The 20485-nt window shown below is 42.5% G+C and overlaps 1 protein-coding gene across 1 annotated transcript in view; it reads right to left on the bottom strand.

The window, feature by feature from the left end:
- Positions 1-7365: 7365 nt before the first annotated feature.
- The window catches only part of ACBD6 (acyl-CoA binding domain containing 6), a 63269-nt gene continuing 50149 nt past the window's right edge, over positions 7366-20485 (bottom strand). The window contains exons 7-8 of the mRNA XM_069979347.1: positions 9354-9384; positions 7366-7578 (exon numbers count right to left, since the gene is read on the bottom strand). Coding sequence (XP_069835448.1) covers positions 7388-7578; positions 9354-9384 — 222 coding nt within the window. The 3' untranslated portion in view covers positions 7366-7387. The remainder of the gene's footprint in view (positions 7579-9353; positions 9385-20485) is intronic.

The following is a 20485-nucleotide window of genomic DNA, read 5'->3' as shown; positions in this document are numbered from 1 at the left end:
TCACCTTAGTAGAACACACCTGCTGATATTGCAATACCCCGCTGTTTATCGGTTGCTGTTTGCACACAATAAATGACCATACGAATTTATGGTGAGTGCTGCTTCTACTTCTACAAGTATTATTGGCATCCCTGGTGATGAAGCTGTTGTGACAAAGTGAGTGTCCCTGTTTAGAGATGAGCAAATTTTCAGTAATAATGAGGCGAAGTTCTTTGTTAGCTCAGCAGTCGGCTGGGTAATTTATTAGTGTGAATTCGGTCATCTCTATCCCTATTATTTGCACAAATTAATGACACGTCACACAGATACATGAATAGATCTGATGGGTGAGGGTCTTGGTGTCCCACTGATTCTGGGACACTGCAAACACGGAAAGAAAAACATCCAACTTCAACTACAATTTTTTCCATTGGTTGACTCACAAGATGTCAACCTGACTCATTTTCTATCCAGGATTTAGCTTTGTCCTGAATTAGCTTCTCTTCATTTAATCTTAAGAACCAGGTTAAGGCTCATTCACATTGGGCATTTCATGTCTTTTTGCGGATTCTCTTATAGAAATCAATGGGATCCGCTATTTTTTACGGATTGTAGCCTTTTTGCAACCGTATTTCCATAAAAAAAAATAAGGATGAGTCACACGTTGAAAGGTTGTATTTCTAAAAAAAAAACAACTAATTTACAGAAATACAGATGCACTACAAAAATTTTTAGCGGATTGTACGGGTGGATAGCGGGAGGAATCTGCGGACATAAAAAAATACTGAATGTGTGCATATGGCCTTACACACTGCAGTATGTAAGGGGTTAAGCAGAAGGCTCTTATCTTCCCTGTGCATCCTCGGGCCCTCTCCCCCACAGGCCCCATAGCAGCTGCCTATCCTGCCTCTTTGGTAGCTATGCCACTGCTCTGGTAGGACCTATTAGGATCACACATATGACTGCAAGTGTGTGCTAGGGGGCTGATGTGTTCCCAGTATAAGTCCCTCTGCTCTGTCTGACTATGTAGATGAGGGGATCACTATTGATCACATAATTTAGGCTAGGGTTAGGGCTAGCTCCAACTACTGAAACCCACTGAAGATTTTATGGGCAGAGTTGCCTAGTTTCCACAATCCAAAAGACATACAGGCTAGGGCTACCTTAAAAACATGAACACAGCTAATCTTCTCCAGCCGCCGGTAGTCAAATGCGTTTGCGATATGGCGAACCTAAACTTACTGTAGTTTCACTTCTCTCTACTACATTCACATCAACAAGCCCTTATGCCTTTAATAGCACATTGCCAACCTGACTCAGCACTAGATCTATAACTGTGCGGCTCCTTACTGACACAGCACAATCTCCCTCCTTTGCACTACTTGTATAGTAATGTTCTGCATGCTGACATTTTTAATGGTACTTTAAGTAAAGATCCTGAGCAAAAAATTCACCGCAGATTCATATCAGACATAGTCATCCTGAAGCAGAAAGACTGGATGTAATCTTCCCTACAAACACTATGACACATTTAGACGCTGATCAGTTTGCACACGGCTTCTGGATATCACATAGACGTGCAGCACAAGCAGTGACGTGTTTATCACAACATATACAGTCGCCACTGAGGAAGATCAAGTCTAACCTGCTGATAGTTCCCCTTACAAAATTCTGTGATCAGTGATATTTTACCGAATGTCAATGTTTTTAATGAAACTGAAGACAAGGTATAAAGTTAGTTGCTTTGCACATGACCTTTCTAGGTCAGGTTCACGACCAGTAGATCCCTAGCTGTCCAGATACAACAAACTGGATCCATTGCATTTTATATACTATATGGACATGATCTGGTATATAGTTACATAGTTAGTATGGTTGAAAAAAGACATGTCCATCAAGTTCGACCAAGGAGGGGATGGATTATGGGTAGATTTTATACCTATGTATTTATGTTATTTTGGTCTAAGAACTTGACTAAGGGTCCTATCACATGGGCTGATGGTGGCCCGATCAGTAATGTAAGCGAGCACCGATCTGCTATAATCGGCACTCTTTTATTGGGCCTTTTACATGGCCCAATAATTGTTTAGCCAGGGCCGCATGGACATCATTAGTGATGTCCATGCAGCCTTTGTCCAAAGGGCATGTCCACACTATAGAATCCCATCGGATCACCCGCAGCAGATTCCGCAGCTCGTCTCCGCTTGTGCACATCTCGCTCTTTGTAATAGGGCCTTAAGCCTGTTGTGAAGCCCTCTACCGTCCTTTCTGTGACCAGATCAGGGGATAGACTATTTCACAGATTCACAGTTCTCATGGTAAAGAAGACTTGTCACCTCCAGAGATGGAACCTTTTTTTTCTCCAGACGGAGGCAGTGCCCCCTTGTCCTTTGAGGGGGTTTTACCCAGAAGATCTTTTCCCATATTTCTTGTAGGGGCCATTTATATATTTAAATAAATTAATCATATCTCCCGTTAAACAGCTCTTCTCCAGACTAAACAAATGTAATTCTTTTAATCTCTCCTCATAACTAAGATGCTCCATTCCCCTTATTAGTTTAGTTGCCCGTCTTTGTACCCTCTCCAGCTCCTTTTTATGAATCGGGTTCCAGAACCAGACAGCATACTCCAGATGAGGCCGCACCAAAGCTTTATAAAGCGGTAATATTATATCCCTGTCCCGAGAGTCCATGCCTGTTTTAATGCATGACAATATCCTGCTGGCCTTAGAAGCAGCTGACTGACATTGTGTGCTGTTCTGTAGTCTATTATCTACAAGTAAACCCAGATCCTTCTCCATCAGTGACTCTCCCAGAGTAACTCCCCCCAGGACATATGATGCATGCGGGTTATTAGTACCCAGGTGCATAACTTTACATTTATCCACATTGAACCTCATTTGCCAAGTGGACGCCCAAACACTCAGTGTGTCTAAGTCATCCTGTAACATCTGCACATCCTCCATAGACTGTACTGTACTACAAAGCTTGGTGTCATCTGCAAAGATAGAAACATTGCTGTTAATTCCATTCTCAATATCACCAATAAACAAGTTAAACAGAAGGGGTCCCAGTACTAACCATTGGGGTACACCACTTATTACCGGGGAACATTCGGAGTAGGAATCTTTGACCACCACTCTCCAGGTACAGTCATTAAGCCAGTTTTCACCCAGTTACAAAAACTATGCCGCATGGTGAGAAATCTGTCTGGCCATATAACTGTACTAAGGGAACGAACATGGAGACTAATGCTGCGTTTACACAGAACGATTAACTTTAGAATTTTCGCGATAATCACATTTTAGTGACGAGCGAGAAATCATTCATTGTGATCTTTCAACTTGTTTTCAAATCGTCGTTGGTCGTTCGCTAAAAATTCACAGATTGCGACGTGTAAACAGTCAAATGATCGCAATATCAATTTTTCCAAATAATATATCGTTCTGTCTACCTGACACTGACCGTTATAAAAAACACATCGTTACCTCGAAATCGTTAATCATTCCATTGGGCGAATTATTGCTCAGTGCAAAAGGACCATTAGAAGTAACTATTTTTAAAGATAGTATTATGGGACAAGATTATTTTGCGTGAAAAAGTTGACGTATAAGAGACTAAAGATCAAACAGCAAAACATTGCTCAGCTGACAAACAATTGCCAATTGATTTCTTGTGAATAAGTACACCAGCATAGATACACACATTGCAGAGACAAGTCAAAAATTTTCATTGGGTGGGATCTGAGTGTTTAGACCCAACACTGATCTCTACATACAGCTGGGGGAAAAGCTCACAGGGTGTATATACCCAATGGTCACTTATTGAGGTTATATGAGATGCCACTGTGCCTAGCACTAAAGCCCCTATTACACGGGGTGATCAGCGGGGGCAAGCAAGCGCCCACCTGTGAAGTCATCGCCTGTTCTTGCTCGCTGCTGGTGCTATTACACGTGCCAACAGTGAGCAGATAACAGCTGCAGGGGGTAGCGTGGGAGATGTCGGCGGTCTGTTGCCGCCACTCCTTTTACACAGAGCGACAGCAGCAGATCGTTGCTACCTTCATCATTGGTCTTTCTACATGTTAAAAGAAAACGATGAGCTGATATTGTGCATGTCGGCAGATCGTTGCCTTTCATTACACGAAACAATTATTGGCCGGAATGGCTGAAAATACAGCCGATAATCTCTTTGTGTAATATGGCATTAACTCTAGGGGTTGGACAGCAAGGCCACATGTGTAATTAGGGCCACAAACAGAGTAAAAGAGGTGGAATCCCACCAGTCTCCGTGTCATACAAGCTGTCTATCGGAGGGCTCGCGCACCTCCACTCTAAGAATTGACATGTTGTAGAGGCGTGCGAGCCCTCCCCTAGACACGAAGGCTGGCGGGATTCCGTGGCGGAGAGTTCCATGGCGGAATTCCACCTATTTTACTCTGTGTGAACTGGCCCTTAGATATGAATGATAACTGTCCCCTCTCTCTAACTGTATGGGTAGAGTATGAAGGCACCAGATTTCTCAGTGTCTTGGGCCTGGTAAATCTTTTGCATGCCTAGACTGTCTAATCTAACTTTAGACCAGCTTTTACTTGGGTTAAACTGCAGAATTTTGATCCCGAATCTGGTGCATTTGTGATGCACGTTGTCACATCTAAAGCCAACAGGAATTTAAACATATTGTATGGGATAAGGAATACATGGCTGTAGTGGCCATGTGTCTTGTTTATGAGCTATTTCTAGTATTTCAGACTAATGTCAATTAAAGTGAAGACGCTAACCTGCAATACTAGGCACAGGCCATGGAAAAAAAAGAGGCGATGTTCTTACAGAGAAAAAAAAAATGAAAATCCAATCTTCTAATCCTGGTCAATTCCTTTAAGTGTATTGTGCATTAAGTTCAATAGTTCGATTCAGACAGGACGAGTTGGGAGTCCAATAAAGGACATGACTTAGCCACATGATGACCAGTGCGATGGTCTGGTTTTAATATTTGGAACTTTATAAGCCACAAGACAGATTCAGCACTCCCCCTCCCATCCCCATCACTGCAGATGCTGGTCTCAGCCTCTCTTTGGGTTTTATTTATATCATCTTTTTTTAATCATTTTAACATTTAATGCTCCTCAATTAAAGTGTTTTTAGAGTGGATCCAGCTTAAATTGTGCATTAAGCACTTTGGTTAACGGTAGTTAAGGGCAAGGAGAGGGATTATAGTTGAGCATGTGTGCGTGTCAGAGTATATATATGTGCAGAGCGCTCTGCTGTAAAGCAGATTACGCTGCGGCATTTGCAATGGTTAGGGCAGCTCACAACCTGCATGCATATGGCTTGAGAGGAGTTAACCCGTTCATGGGATGCAACAGTAATGCATGGTTAGCTCGTAGACAGAATACAAGGGATTAGTTCTTCTATGAAAACAGGATTCTAAACAGCTTTTAGGTTAAAGTGATATGATGAACAATCCTAATGTCACTTTAAAGACACAGAATCAATGTGGATTGAAACTGGTGGGAAGATATGTTGGCAGTGAACCTGCAACCTAAGCGCTCTTACTGTTTCGCCTGTGTTCAACTGCAGGTTACTGGCCCAAAATATACATAATATAAGGACCTACACTGAGCGATCAATGCATTCGGTAGTGGATATCTTCATTTCTAAACTGGACCCATGCTTGGTGAAATATATCATAGTGGCTGGGGAGGACCTCCTGCAGGTATGGTCAGTTAATAGGCCCCTATAGTGTTCACTATTCAAGAAATGTGGTATAACAACCAGCAGGGCTAAGATTGAGTCATCATGTGTTTCTTCTATTTTCTAAGAAATGTGCCAACAGTTGTTGCCTTCTCACCAAACGGCTTGCCTATTGTCCTATAGCCTAACCCAGCCTTGTGCAGGTTTACAATTTGTCCTCAGTGTCCACAGCTCATTGGTCTTAAACATGGTGGAGGTAGAAGTGTAATTGAGTGTGTGGATAGGTGTTTTATATATACAGGTAACAAATTTAAACAGGTACAACTAATACAGGTAATGAGTGCAGAGTAGGAGGAAATTCTTAAAAAGTATCAAATACTTATTTTCCATAGCAACGGTGCCACCCGCAACTTGGATCAATCACTCGTATCCTGCGATGGAGGTGGATGAGGGGGAATATGGTAATATGATGGAAATATTAAAAGCTGAACAATTGGGGAGGAAGGAGTGGGAGGATTTCCCCTTAGCTCAAATTATATAAAAAAAAAAGGGCTGGATGCAACTTAGGCTGGGTTCACACTACGTTTTTGCAATCCGTTTTTTGCAAAAAAAAACCAGATAAAAACAGATAGCAAACAGATGCAAGTGTGTGTGCATCTGTTTTGATGCGTTTTTCCATTGACTTCCATTAAAAAGAAAAAAAAACAAAAAACGGATCAAACGTGGTCGATCTCATTTTCGTGTCCGCTAAAAAAACTCATCCATTTTGATCATTTTTTTTATTTTTTATAATGGAAGTCAATGGAAAAACAGATGCACACAAACGCATGCTTTTTTTCTATGCATAAAAACGGATTGCAAAAACGTAGTGTGAACCCAGCCGAAGAGAGATACTAAAAATTACGAAGGCACTACATATCCCACCTTTATGGAATAATATATATTTGAAGGAGATTGATAGGATAAAGGAGTTTCAGAAAGGCATGGATCCATAAAGTACAAGATGTGTTTAATGGGGGAAGATGCAGCTATTGCAAAAGGGAATATAACTTGTCAGTCGGGGCCTAGCTGGAGTACAGGCGTTTGGATCATGCCTTTCGGGTGACTGAAAAGATTTGTTATACAAAAAATGGCTACAAAAACAAAAAAGGAAAAAAATACTATACCCTGTTTAAAATAGGGCAAAGAGATTCGCCCAACTGTGTTAGGTGTGGAGGAAGACCAGCAGATTAGGGCAGCTGGCACAACACCTCCAGGCATCAACAATCTGCCCATGGTGTAAAACACAAGTCACCAAGTTTACCAATGACTGGCAAATGTTGCCTTCTGCAGTGCATATGAGAGGTCAATACATTATCTGAAAGCCAATTGGGACGTGGCATGGTGGCCACCATTAGCCACAATACTGAAATCAAATCACCTTCTGCCTGAGACAAAAAACCCCAAACAAAATGGCAGCCTATCCGTAGAAGCTGCCTCCCTTCACCCACACAAAGTGCACCTGAACAGCTATGGAGAGTGCAGTATTCAGGTATAGGATTAATGGAGAAATAGCCATTTTTGAGATATATTACAAAGTTTATTATCTTTTCAAGTCAAGCATTATTAAGGAGTGTGTGACGGGGTAAGGGGTGTTTGACAACTGGTATGGTTTGCTTTAACACAGAAAAAAAAAAATACATTTGAAGACCAGAAATGGTTAACTTGCACCGAGCTTTATTTTGCACTTTGTAAAAGGCTTGGAGGCTTGTCATGTTCCCCGAATGTGGCATGTTGCTTTAACATATCTGAAATTTCTTTGTTGTCTGTGGCTTCATGTGGCTGGAAACCATCATTGTCCACGAGAGTGGGGTCAGCACCATGGTCCAAGAGCATGTCCACTATATCCGCAAACTCGCAAGCAGACGCTGCAAGGAACAAAACATTTACATAAGGGACAATAAGATACAAAAAAACAAACAAAAAAAAAAAACACGAAAACCATACCCTTATACAAAAAAAAAACAAAAAAACACAAAAAAAAAACACAAAAAATGTGTACAGTACTTTAGGGCTAAGCCTATTGCTGCCATTGAAAAATATCAGGGTGCCATGATCCCAGGAAGTCTGCGTCTATAGCTCATTGGTTAAGTGTGCATATGGTTGCTTCACACAATTATATGGAACACACCGAGTGCTCATTCGATTATTTCCATATTGCCCATAGAGTTTTATGGGGCTGCATTGTGCAGTTTACTAGTAATCCATTCAATTACTGAATAAGGACAAACCGGTGACGAAAAATAGAGACTCCAGTGCAACATATGCTGTTCGCACCTATCTAAAGTTAAGTTTTATTAGTTTCTTTAACTTTGTGTCAGATTTTTTTGTAAACTGATTTCACATAATGCTCTAACCTGCGAATACATATTGGGGTGATCATATAGCTGTTCTATGATAAAGCAAGCACATGTATGCAAATAACTTCCTGTGGAACAACAGTGGTCCCTGTGATCCTACGATCTGCACTTAACCCAATACTGACAGAATTTGATGACCTAAGGCTCCATTCACATCTTAGGTGGAGATTTCTATATGGCGCATTCAGTCATACGTAAGAAGAATAGTGCAGCACATGGCGAATCCAAAAACGGAAAAAAAATATGATAAAACTACTTTAAAAAAAAGAGATATTATTAATAATATCACAGGATCATAGTTTTATATGTAGTACTGCACAGTTCTGTTTGCAGTTGTATGAATATATATATATAATTATTCATACAACTGCAAAACGGAACTGTGCATTATATATCGGTAGGGGGACTGAATGCTCACTAGATGACATATTTAAAAAGGCATCTCAAATATTACTGCACATTTTTTTTTTTTGGGGGGGGGGGGGGGGGGGGGGGCAGGGAAGTAATGGCAATTCCTCCAAGCAATGTAACCACTTTAAAATCCAGATTGCAATTCTTTTCACAGTGATGACAGGAGAGATGTATATTGCCTCCTCCCCTGCGCCAGATGGGGACTAGTCCGATTCCAACCTCTCCCACCGTCTGAAGAGGACTGATTTCCACTGGGAGATGCGAGAAAATAGTATTTTATACCCCTATTCCAGGGCATCTTCAGAATAGAGGCAGCGACCAAGAGGGAGTGGAGCTGGATGCTGACCTTGGACAGGCACAAGCAAGAAAGATGGATTTACAGCCATTTTATGGGGTGCCTGACCTTTGTTATTACCTCTTGCTGTCAGGTTGCAGATAACTCATGCGTAAGGATCTGCCCCTTGCACATAAAGAGTTTAGGGACAGGCAGATGTTACTTTGAGGGTCTAGGGCAGTAGACTCCAACTGGTCACCCAAAGCCAGCTCAGAAGGCTATAGCAAAAGCAGGAAGAGTTTCCACCTGATATACATACTACACCTTTAAAAATCTGACGCTGAGAGTGGTTTACATTTAAAGCCCGTAGAATAAAAAAAAAAAAAAAAAAAAAAAATTAAATATAAAATCAAAAAGACTTCCATAGAGAAATTATGAAACAAAATAACTACCCTAAGGTTAAGGACTGAAGCTTTCAAAGCACAATCTCGCCCATACCCAATGTGTTAATGTCTCTTTATGATGAATCAGTAACATATACACATATATTGTGATAAGAATAATAAACAGAAGGTAAAGAAAGTAAAATCCCACTTACCATAATGTAACGGTGTCTGCCCTTCAGCGTCCTGAAAGAAGAAGAAAAAAAAATGGATCAATTGTTTCTACAAACCTACATATAGTTGTGTAAATGGATTGGCAGGTCTCCTAAAGATCCCTATAAGTGTCCCCGAGCTTCGGTGTGTATTGATAAACCGTCACATCTCTGACCGGGAAAGCATTAATGTATTCTGCTCCTTCATTCTGAGCGGCTAAACATGTGACTGATATATAGGAAAGACCCAAGCCTTGACAGATTTTTGGATTAGTCACTATAGAGCATAGGAGGTACAACTCAAAATGAATAAGGATAAAAAAAAAAAAAAAAAGTGATATTTTATCACTAATGTGAACTAGTTTAAACAATTACCAATACAGGTAAATTGCTTTGAGGGGTATTAGAAAATCGGTTATTCTTTCTATATTAAAGATTTCTACAATTTTTCTAATTACAAAATACACCGTGTGCAGTCATCTTATAGGGGCCAATGTCATTTACTTCAATTGGATAAAAATCTGACTTGGTCACGAGACGGACACACAGCAGCATGGATGGTTAGTGTTACAGGACAGCTATCAGAGCCGTGGCCTATACCCGAGAGCTAGGGCTAGGAGGCAGCACTCTATGATCCAGACAGAGGAAACAACCTCCAATGCACTAACACAGCAGAAGACTCCACACTCTCCATGTAGAACAAATAGAAGTATTTTTATTTATTCTATGTAAAAAACACCACTATGTAGTATGGCAATGCTTTAGGTTAATAACCCTTCATCAGGATAGGAAGCCATAGGTCAGGCATGGATAAAATAAAAATTCTACTGCTATTTTAGTCACTTTAAAATTTGGAAGTCAACATTTTTAACTATACATAATTTTTCAAACCATTTCTGGAGTTTGGTCCGTACAATGTTTAGGTAGTGGGTACAGGTTAAAGTAACATCCACGTGATGCCAGTACCCATGGATTCCCAGCAGAACATTGCCCAGAGCTTTATATTGCCACCTACAACTTGTTTTCTTTCCATTGTGCATCCTGGTGTAAAAGAAACCATGACTTGTCAGATCAGGATGCTTCCTTCCACTACGCCATGGTCTAGTTTACATGCCCACTGTATAAGCCTTCAGCAGTAGACGAGGCTCAGCACAGGCACAATGTGGCTACCCAGCCCCAAACACACCAATCTGTGATACCCTGTGTGTTCTAACACATCACAACCATTAACTTTTTGGTTTTTTTTAGCAATTTCTTCTACAGTAGCTTTTCTGTAGAATCTGGACATAAAGGCTAGGCTTCTGCAGGACCTGGCCAAATAGGCTTGTGTGCCCATGACCCCGTCATCCTGATCCTTTCTCTTACCCATTATTTCTCTGCATCCAACACATCAATTTCAAGAGCTGACGGTTCACATGCAGCCCGATATATCTCGACTGTAACATCATAACCTTAATGTGATGGTTAATCTGTGTCAATAGACGCACACAGGGTTTCTATATATTGATGGTTAGGTCGAAGGTCAGTTATAGGTTTTGCATTAGGGCTTGGATTAGCCCAAAACTTTGGTTATTTTGTAGCATATTGCCGGCAGAACAGTTTTTGCTGATCTGAATCAAATTCCTGACAAGTGCTACTACGATTAGTCAGGATTATTTCCCATCAAGTAGAGATACAAGAATAACAGACATCGTAGAAAATAGATGGGAAAGCGGACTGGTCACATGATGTGCTCCTACCGTTCTGCTTATATCGCTCTTGCATCCAAATATATAGCCCCATATTTCAAGTCTTGCTTGCATTGGAGCATTGCATATTTACTAGACCTTGTGAACTTTAGGCTGGGTTCACACTATGTTTTTGCAAAAAAACGGATGAAAAACAGATGGAAAAAATGGATTCATGCGTTTGCATCCATTTTGATTAGTTTTTCATTGAATTCCCTTATTAAGTATCAAAACTGATACTTTTTTTAACGGACACAAAATAAGGTTGACTACATTTTCGTGTACGTAAAAAAAAAAAAAAAAAAAAAAAAAACGGATTAAAACGGATCGTTTTTTTAAGAATGGAATTCAATGGAAAAACAGATCAAAACGTATGCGCACACACGAATCCGTTTTTTCCAAAAACGTAGTGTGAACCTAGCCTTATTACAGTCACATTTTCTCGTGTTGAAACCTCAAAAAAAAACAAAAAACTGAATAAAAAAACCTTAAACTGGTCCGACTAACAATACAGTAAGTTAAGAAAATTACAGATACCAACATGGATGCGACAAGTGACGATGCTGACGGACTGCGGACCACCCAGTAGTGCAGTGGTTAAATTGAACTGACGGTGCCCTTAATAGGGCGTCCCCGGAGAATGAATACAGAGGTCAATGGATACAAAGAGACACAAAGCTGCAGAGTGTTTCAGAATTCCACCTGACCCAAGCAGAGAGGCAGAGAATAGGGGACAGATGATGTGGGTGGGAGGATGGGACGGGAGACTCGTGCCAGCCCTTAAACAACCAAGCATCTGAGGCCTGCCACGCGTTTCTGATTGGATTAACATCTTAGCTCCCAACAGATGAGTAGTTTGTCTGATGGGATCACAGGAGGTAACAAAGGTCTTCTCCCATCATTTACTGTGTGTACGGCTGCTGGGGAATAACAGCTGAAACTCTCAAAATGGGTCTTAAACAAAAAAATACGCAGAACAGGAGGTGCAGGCCACGCATTTTGCAGCCCATCTATACAGAGTCATTTGCATTCATGATTTTGACTTCCTGGTCTTATAACCAGAGAACTGAATACAATAAAATAGGTTTTGCTCTGTGCATATAACAACTACAAGAGACCAGCAGTCTCCTACATGTCCACATGTTATATAAGCTGGTAACTAACTCTGCTATATCCAAGGGAAGGTCCATCACTGCCTCGATTTTCACATTAGTATTAAGAGACTCAAAAGTTCCAGAAGCCACTTTCCCGCTAAGATTTTTGGGACCCTGGACTAAAAGGTTCATTGCCAATCATTTGGATCCATTCACGGTGTCATAGCTTTAATTACCTTAAAGGGCCAGGATGTTCCGCAGGGGTCATACTCACTTTAGACAACTCTCTCTTCTGTGGGGTGGAGAGAAGACCAATAGAAAAGAAGTCTAACTCTAAAGTACCACGTTACACTGAAGCTTTGTAAAAGGATTTCATCACAAAATGATACAAACCAGTCTCTTCTGACAAGGAGGTAATAAATTACCTAGGAACTTACTAAAAGGGAATTTAAAGGGAATCCATCACAATGAAGAAACAGTCCAACCTGAGCAGATTGATATATAGTTTTTGGAGAAAATAATCAACAGAATCTGTAATTTATTAAACTGATTAGATCCTCCCACTGGACTCTTAAACCTAGAATGAGCAGAGTTTTAAATGAATAAAATTACAAGTTACACAGAATCTTTTCCTGCAAAGCTATATATCAATCCTTTCTAGCGACAGTTTGGACAGCATTTTCATTGTGACACGTTCCCTTTAAGTTACTGCCTATTGCTCAGAACACCACATACTAGATGCAGTATGGTTGTATGAGGCATAGTGGATAACAGAAGAAAAAAATCATTGTAAGAAGTTCAACAATCTCATTTGTCACCGATTTGTCCAAGGACAGGGTGGTACTGTACTTTAAAGGGAACCATTCACCCCGTGGCCCCCGTTAGAAACAGACAAACAGTTACATAAAGGTCAATATACTTACCATATCGCTCCCGGTCCCGTCCCGGATCTCGTTGTTGACACGGAGAAATCGCCGATTCTTCTTCTCGCGCCCATTATGGTAATGAGCGCCGCCGGCCCGAAGTCCAGCCTTCTCCCCGCCTCAGACACTTGATTGACGCCGGGTCTTCTTTCTTCTCGCCGGATCCCGCGCAGGCGCCGTGACGGTCGTTTTCGGCACATGCGCAGTTCACAATTGAAGCCGCTCCACAGCTTTAATGTTTACTGCGCGTGCGCCGATTGTCAGAGCTGAAGCGACGTGTTGGACTTCGCGCATGCGCGGTACACAGGAACGTCACGAGCACGTATCCTGTTCACCGCGCAGGCGCAGAAGAGATGACGAGACCTTCGCAACGGCGCCTGCGCGGGAATTCGTGAGGAGACTGAAGACTGAAGACGTCAATCAAGTTCCAGGAGGCGTGGATGGGCGGCGACGAGAAGAGGACCTCATGAATAAGTTGGACTCGTCCGTCGTTTCCTATGGACGTTGGACTCATCTCAGCTCATTACCATAATGGGCGGGAGAAGAAGAATCAGCGATTTCTCCGTGTCAACAACGAGATCCGGGACGGGACCGGGAGCGATATGGTAAGTATATTGACCTTTATGTAACTGTTTGTCTGTTTCTAACGGGGGCCACGGGGTGAATGGTTCCCTTTAAGGGGGTTTGGATCACCACTATAAAGCGTAAGCACAAATGACTGTGCAGGCCTAGTAATACACAATGGGGTTCAGATATGGCATTCAAAGCATTGTTAGATCTCAGAGCTTAAAGTGTAACTGTCATGTTTTTTTTTATTGCAGAAGTCAGTAGTATAAGCGATTTTAAGAAACTCTGTAATAGGTTTCATCAGCCAAAAAAGCCTCTTTCTGTACTCAAGAAGCAATCTCCCAGCCTCCCCCCCCCCCCCCCCGACTTCTTATCTGTGCATTATCAGGCAAATACGTCTTCATTACAGAGAAGCCAGTGAAGACGGGTTCTGCTCTCTCCATTGTAAGCCTATGAAGGGGGGAGGGGCTGAGGGAGATGAGGGAGCAGGAAGAGGTGACATGAAGGTCAGCTGTTTGTAGACTCTCTGGGCACCTAAACCACAGGATTCAGGTGTCAGAAAGGTCAGTGCTTATCTATGAACTTACTGAGAGAAGATTGCAGGGTGTTGTGCTGTGCAGAAATCCTCCGTGCTCAGTCACTCCTAACAGCCCCTCCCCTCTCCATAGCCACATAATGGAGACAGAAATCCTGCTTCTTCTGATGTGAGGGGGGAGGCTGGGAGATTGCTTTTTCACTACAGAAGGAAACTCTTTTAGTACATAAATCCTATTACAGAGTTTCTTAAAATCGCTTGTACTGTTGATATTTAATGTTTTCAGAAAAATGGCCCTGAAATGACAGTTACGCTTTAATAGATCTACAGGCAGAGTAGTCCATTACTATAGTAGGGCTGTCTGTAAATAAAGTATGATACATGAGGACTCTAATCTATGAGGATGAGCTCTAGTCATTTGCTTTTATATCGCCGCCACAACTAGATCATTTAGAATAAACTCTGGTAGACAACCCCATCCAAGGGGGGGGGGGGGGGAGAAGAAAAAACGGATTCTGTATATTTCTGTAATAGACAATGTCAGTAGGTTGAATTTAAAGGCGCACGGCTTTTATCGTAGAACCGTAATGTTATTAGGCCATTTACTGAGAAACCACATGAGTGGTCGGCAAGAGGAAAATAAAAGCGAGCCTCCGCGTTCCCACAGAACTAACCACCAGGCAGACTTACTTATATATGAGATCATAACGGAGACCGCTATATTTGCGCACATAATACCTTAACGCAATTTATCATCAAGGTATTGGCAATGTGGAGCCAGACTAGGGCAAGATATAAAAGAAAAACTTCATTGGGTTCATACCCTTTAGCAATGGTCTCTATAGAAGTGGTCTCCAGCAGACAACCCCTCAGAGTCGGCTAAGAGCCGTAGTTTCCATCAAATCAACTGGTTCCAGAAAATCACAGATTTTAAAATGTCTTCTATTTAAAAATCCCAAGTCTTCCAGGACTTATCAGCTACTGTATGTCTTGCAGGAAGTGAAGTCTGACACAGTGCTCTCTGTTGCCACCTCTGTCTGTGACAGGAACTGCCCAGAGCAGGAGAGGTTACTATACTGCGACTACTCCTCTGTAACTGCTCTGGACAGTTCCTGACATGGACAGAGGAGCCAGCAGAGAGTACTGTATCAGACTAGAAAGAATACACCACTTTCTGCAGGACATACAGCAGCTGATAAGTATTTGGAGACTGAGATTTTTTAATTTTTTTTAAATAATCTCCAAATCTGTGCAACTTTCAGACACCAGTTAAAGGACAACTCCCGCGGGCCCCATCCCCCCCCCCCCCCCCCCAAAAAAAAACAAACAAACCACAGACCCCATACTCACCGTCCCTCCGTTGACGATCGCCACTCGATTCGCCCGCTGTCCGCCTCTCCATCCAGCGATGTCTCTCACTTCCGGGTCCAGGGGATGGGAAAGGCTGCCAGTGCGCTTGCACACCGGCAGCCTTTTCATTGGCTGGAGCGCATTACATGGCTTCCAGCAAGCTCAGCCAATCAGGGCTGGTGCATGTGCACCAGCAGCCTTTTCTAGCTCATACACTTTCCATGAAGACGCCGAGGAGGAAGAAGACCCGGACCGGCCCCCGGCTCTGACGTCGTCGTCTCAAGATGGCGCCCGGGAGAAGAGGACGGTGACGACCGTAATAGGTAATGTATAATTTATTTCACTTCCCGGGGATGGGGGGGAGAAGTATACTTTGGTTAAAGAAAGTTCTAAACAAGGACATCATAAGCATGCATAGTGCTCACATTGGGATGGGGGGGCTCAACAAGCCCTAACAGTATATTCACACAATAAAAACTTAATCTTCGGCAGCTGAAACCTCTGAAGGTGTTAGCCAGGCTTACAAACCATGGTTGCTTTCTACCAGAAACATCACCTCTCTTGTCCTCAGTTTGGATGTGGGTTATCAGCTCCGCTCCATTTAAGTGAATGGAGTTCAATTGTAATACCACATACAACCTGAGGACAGGGTGGTGCGGTTTTTGCAAGAAAGTTGCTGTGTTTTGCAATCCCCCTTTGAGAAACTGCCATGGACTTGTGGCTTAAATGCTGCAGATTTGCTGAAATTTTTCGTAATGGTTACACTAGAAAATGCAAAAACAGAAAAGATTCTGCACCAATGAGCCGACACGTCCCTTCTGTTAAATATAACAGGAGGTAAATCTCTTTGTGCCAGGCAGGGAATGGCGCAATGTTAGGTCAAGATGAAAAAAAAAAAAAAGTCAAATGTACTAACAATCTATAAAGTTATAACTCGCTAAAATGCCCAGAAAGCGCCATAAATTTTAATTATAATAGTCCAAGCCCCATTTAGTCCTGGTGTTGTATCTGTCAGATCGGCTTATTGTCGGTGGACAGACAGGAAGGACCTGAGGAAGTGAAATGGAGAAATCTGCTGGTCTCCACTCATCACACCAACTAATCTGTCATACTTCTCATCTCCAAATCCAGGACACAGAATGGGGACACAGAAAAGATGGAAGGAGGGGACAGGTGGGACCTGCGGAGAGCAGACTGCAGCTTTTATAAATACATACAGAAATAATTAAAATCTAAGGGGTTTAGAAGGGTTAATCTGCTTTGTATAATCTGAAGCATAAAGCCAGCACAATCGCAGCTCAGGACCGGCTGTGCCATATCAGAGGCGGGAGAGCAATGGGGAGGAGGGGGGATAAGGGGGTGGATTAACAAAGCCTGGAGAAAGGCAGGGAGGCCTATTAGAGCCACATCTTAGGGATGAGATTGTGTGGCGATAGGTGACTTGTATGGACGTGAACAGAGCGGGACTATAAGTGGAAGAGTAGTGGAAGAGTAAGATGTGCATGAGAGCGATCTGTGTCCCACCTCCTCCCTGTTTGTCTCAGTAGCAGGTTGAGGGGTCAGCAGAGAATAACTTTCATCCTGTGGCAGCAGAGAGTGCTCAGCCTGTGCTGATGGAATCATGGAAATTGGATTGCACCCATTTACCATGCTGGAGTAAAGCAGAGTATTTATCCTATTACCGGGGACATTGCAAGAGCAGTTCCATTACCCCCTCCCCACCCACAGCGGCTGAGTGCTGGGCCCCCCGGAAACCTGTCACAGCCACTAAGTAACACAGCCCAGTGGAGGTCTAGGTAGTGGAGGGCTTACAGCGACATTATGGAGGAGAAGAAAGTGGGGGAAAGCTGGGCAATATTCTCAGCAATCCCATAAATAAATGGTGGATTGTGCCGACTGCTAATAGGACAAAAAGGTTGAATCCATTAGATCCGATTATTATCGCTCCAAAACACTTCTCTATGACCGATGTGGAACACTCCAAAACAGGTCACAAAGCTGCACTTTATTTGCTGACACTCCACCGACCGCCCCTCCCCCCCAAAAGAAGCAAAAACTTAAAAAGCAGTACTGTTAACACACAATATGATAAAACAGCAAGTGACAGAAAACTGGTGACGTGTTCAATTCTTCTAAGGAAATAGATTTCTAAAAAGTCCGATCCATTTATTTAAAGGGGTTATCCAGCGCTACAAAAACATGGCCACTTTCCCCCCTACTGTTGTCTCCAGTTCAGGTGCAGTTTGCAATTAAGCTCCATTTACTTCAATGGAACTGAGTTTCAAAACCCCACCCAATCTGGAGACAACAGTAGGGGGAAGGTGGCCATGTTTTTGTAGCGCTGGATAACCCCTTTAATGCTTGCCTTTCCAGGCGGTGACCGCTTCAAGACGCCCCCCCCCCCCCCCCCCCCCCCCCCCCCCCGTATGGAGATACTAGCAGCCTGAGTTGCTCAGGTGGGATTTGGGCCCATTCTTCCACACACTCTCTGCACGCTGATAGTTGGGTGGGCTGCTTCTATGAACTCTGAGTTTTGGTTCCTTCCATAGATTGGCTGGGCCAACTGAGAGTTTTCTTTGGCTGTGTGCTGAGGCTATGTTCACACACAGCGTTTAATTAGCCTTAATTAAAGGGGTTGTCCAGTGAAAATCTTTTTCTTTCAAAACAACCGATATCAGAAAGTTATATAGATTTGTAATTTACTTCTATTAAAAAATCTCAAGTCTTCCCGTACTTATCAGCTGTTGTATGTCCTGCAGGAAATGTTTTATTTTCAGTCTGACACACTGCTCTCTGCTGACATCTCTGGCCGAGACAGGAACTCTGTCTCAGTTTTCCATGAACCGCCATAGAAAACCTCTCCTGATCTGGACAGTTCCTGTATCGGCCAGAGAAGTCAGCAGAGAGCACTGTCAGACTGAAAAATAAAACATTTCCTGCAGGACATACAGAAGCTAATATGTATGAGAAGAACTCATTTTTTAATAGAAGTACAAATCTATAGAACTTTCTGATATCAGTTGATTTGAAAGAAAGATTTTCACTGGACAACCCATTTAATGCTCTCTTTTATAGGTCTGACAGTGCTCTCTGCTGCCACCTCTGTCCATGTCAGGAACAGTCAAGAGCAGTAGCAAATCCCCATAGAAAACCTCTCCTGCTTGCCAGACTAGAAAGAATACACCACTTCCTGTAGGACATACAGCAGCTGATAAGTATTGGAAAACGTGAAGTAAATTAAAAATCTCTGGCACCAGTTGATTTGAAAGATTTTTTAAATGAACTACCACTTTAATTTATGGACATCTATGGTTTGATTTCTTTGCCTGCATGGATCAGATGGGTTGTTACAGACATTTGGTGAGCATTTCATGTCGACAGAACCTTTAGAAATATATTTACTCAGAAAACTGGTCACCAGAGAAGAGCAAACTTCAAGTATGTTTGGGTTCAACCAAACCCGAGCACTCAGCATTTGATTACCAGTGACTTAAGAAGATGGATGCAGTCCTAGGGAGTCCTGGAAAATATGGATACAGCCTCTGGCCTATGGCTGTACCAATGTTTTCCAGGTAGTCTTAGTGCTACAGCCAACTTCTTCAGCCACCGGTAATAAAATGCTGAGAGTTTAGCTTTGGACGAACCCAAATGTACTCAAAGTTCACTCATCTTTATTGGTGACGTGTTCAATACTTATTTTACCTGTTGAACAAGAGGGAAAACTGGATGAATTGTGTCAAGGTAACAACGTTTGCGATATTACTTTTGCTATGGACCTATTGCTATGCTTACAAGGTGTCAGCAGCACACATCAGAACACTGGCAAAGAGGTACGTCTTCATCTACGGGTGAGTCCGTGGAGGGCCGGGGGGGGGGGGGGGGGGAACGCCCGGGTGATCGCTGCCTCCTATTCCATGGGACAATTATCGTCCGTAACAGCGGATATCGGCCTATAATCTTTCCGTGGAATAGGGACTTAAGGGCCCTATTACACGGGGAGCGATCGTGCGAAAAATAGTTATATAGTTGAAATTTAAACGATAATCGTTCTGTGTAATTGCAGTCAACGATCGAAAAATCGCTCGTATGTCGTTGATTTAGATCTGAACCTAAAGTTATCGTTAATCATTCGCTGTAATTCCACATTCGTTTGCTGTAGTTCCGCATTTTTTCACTAATTGTTCAGTGTAATTGCACATTGTTCTCATCTCGTTTGCGATCATTTATCGTTAGTCAGTAAAAATCACTCCGTGTAATAGGACCCTAAGGCTTTCCATCCCTTCAAATATTACTATACCCGAATGTGACAACTATCCCTAGCAGAGTAACAAGTAGGCACGAGGACCGAGAGGCCGGATCAAGAAACTAAACATTTAGGTAACTAAATAAAGCAGCAACTACAAGATATAGGCAGAAAGACTAACAGGGATGAACCAAGGTATAAGTGAAGAACTAGGAACAAAGTAAACTAGAACAAGGCACTCATAGTATATTGTAAGATCCATTGTATGTATTGTAAACTACACAATACTGCAAAAGTCAGGGGATTTTACAGGCCCTCTTACACTTGGCAGTATTAGCCACAGATGTCATGGATGTTCATGAATGCAAGTGACAGCTGGGTTCACCGATTTAAGGGGTTATTCATTGTTAGAAAATTTGGCCACTTTCTTCCAGAGACAGCACCAGGTCTGGGTTTTGCAACTCTGTTCCATTGAAGTAAATGGAGTTTACTTGCAAACCACAAACAAAGGAGACATGAGTGGCGCTGTCTCCGGAAGAAAGTGGCCAGGTTTTTTGAATGCTGGATAACCTCTTTAAGCAGTAGCTAGAGACGAGAGAACCGGGTTCGGGTTCGAGTCCATCCGAACCCGAACGTTCGGCATTTGATTAGCTGGGGCTGCTGAACTTGGATAAAGCTCTAAGGTTGTCTGGAAAA

The sequence above is a fragment of the Dendropsophus ebraccatus genome, chromosome 8 (genome assembly GCF_027789765.1).
Source record: "Dendropsophus ebraccatus isolate aDenEbr1 chromosome 8, aDenEbr1.pat, whole genome shotgun sequence".
Classification (NCBI taxonomy): Eukaryota; Metazoa; Chordata; class Amphibia; order Anura; family Hylidae; genus Dendropsophus; species Dendropsophus ebraccatus.
Note: the sequence above shows the minus strand (reverse complement) of the source record. Positions and strands in the feature narration are given on the sequence as shown.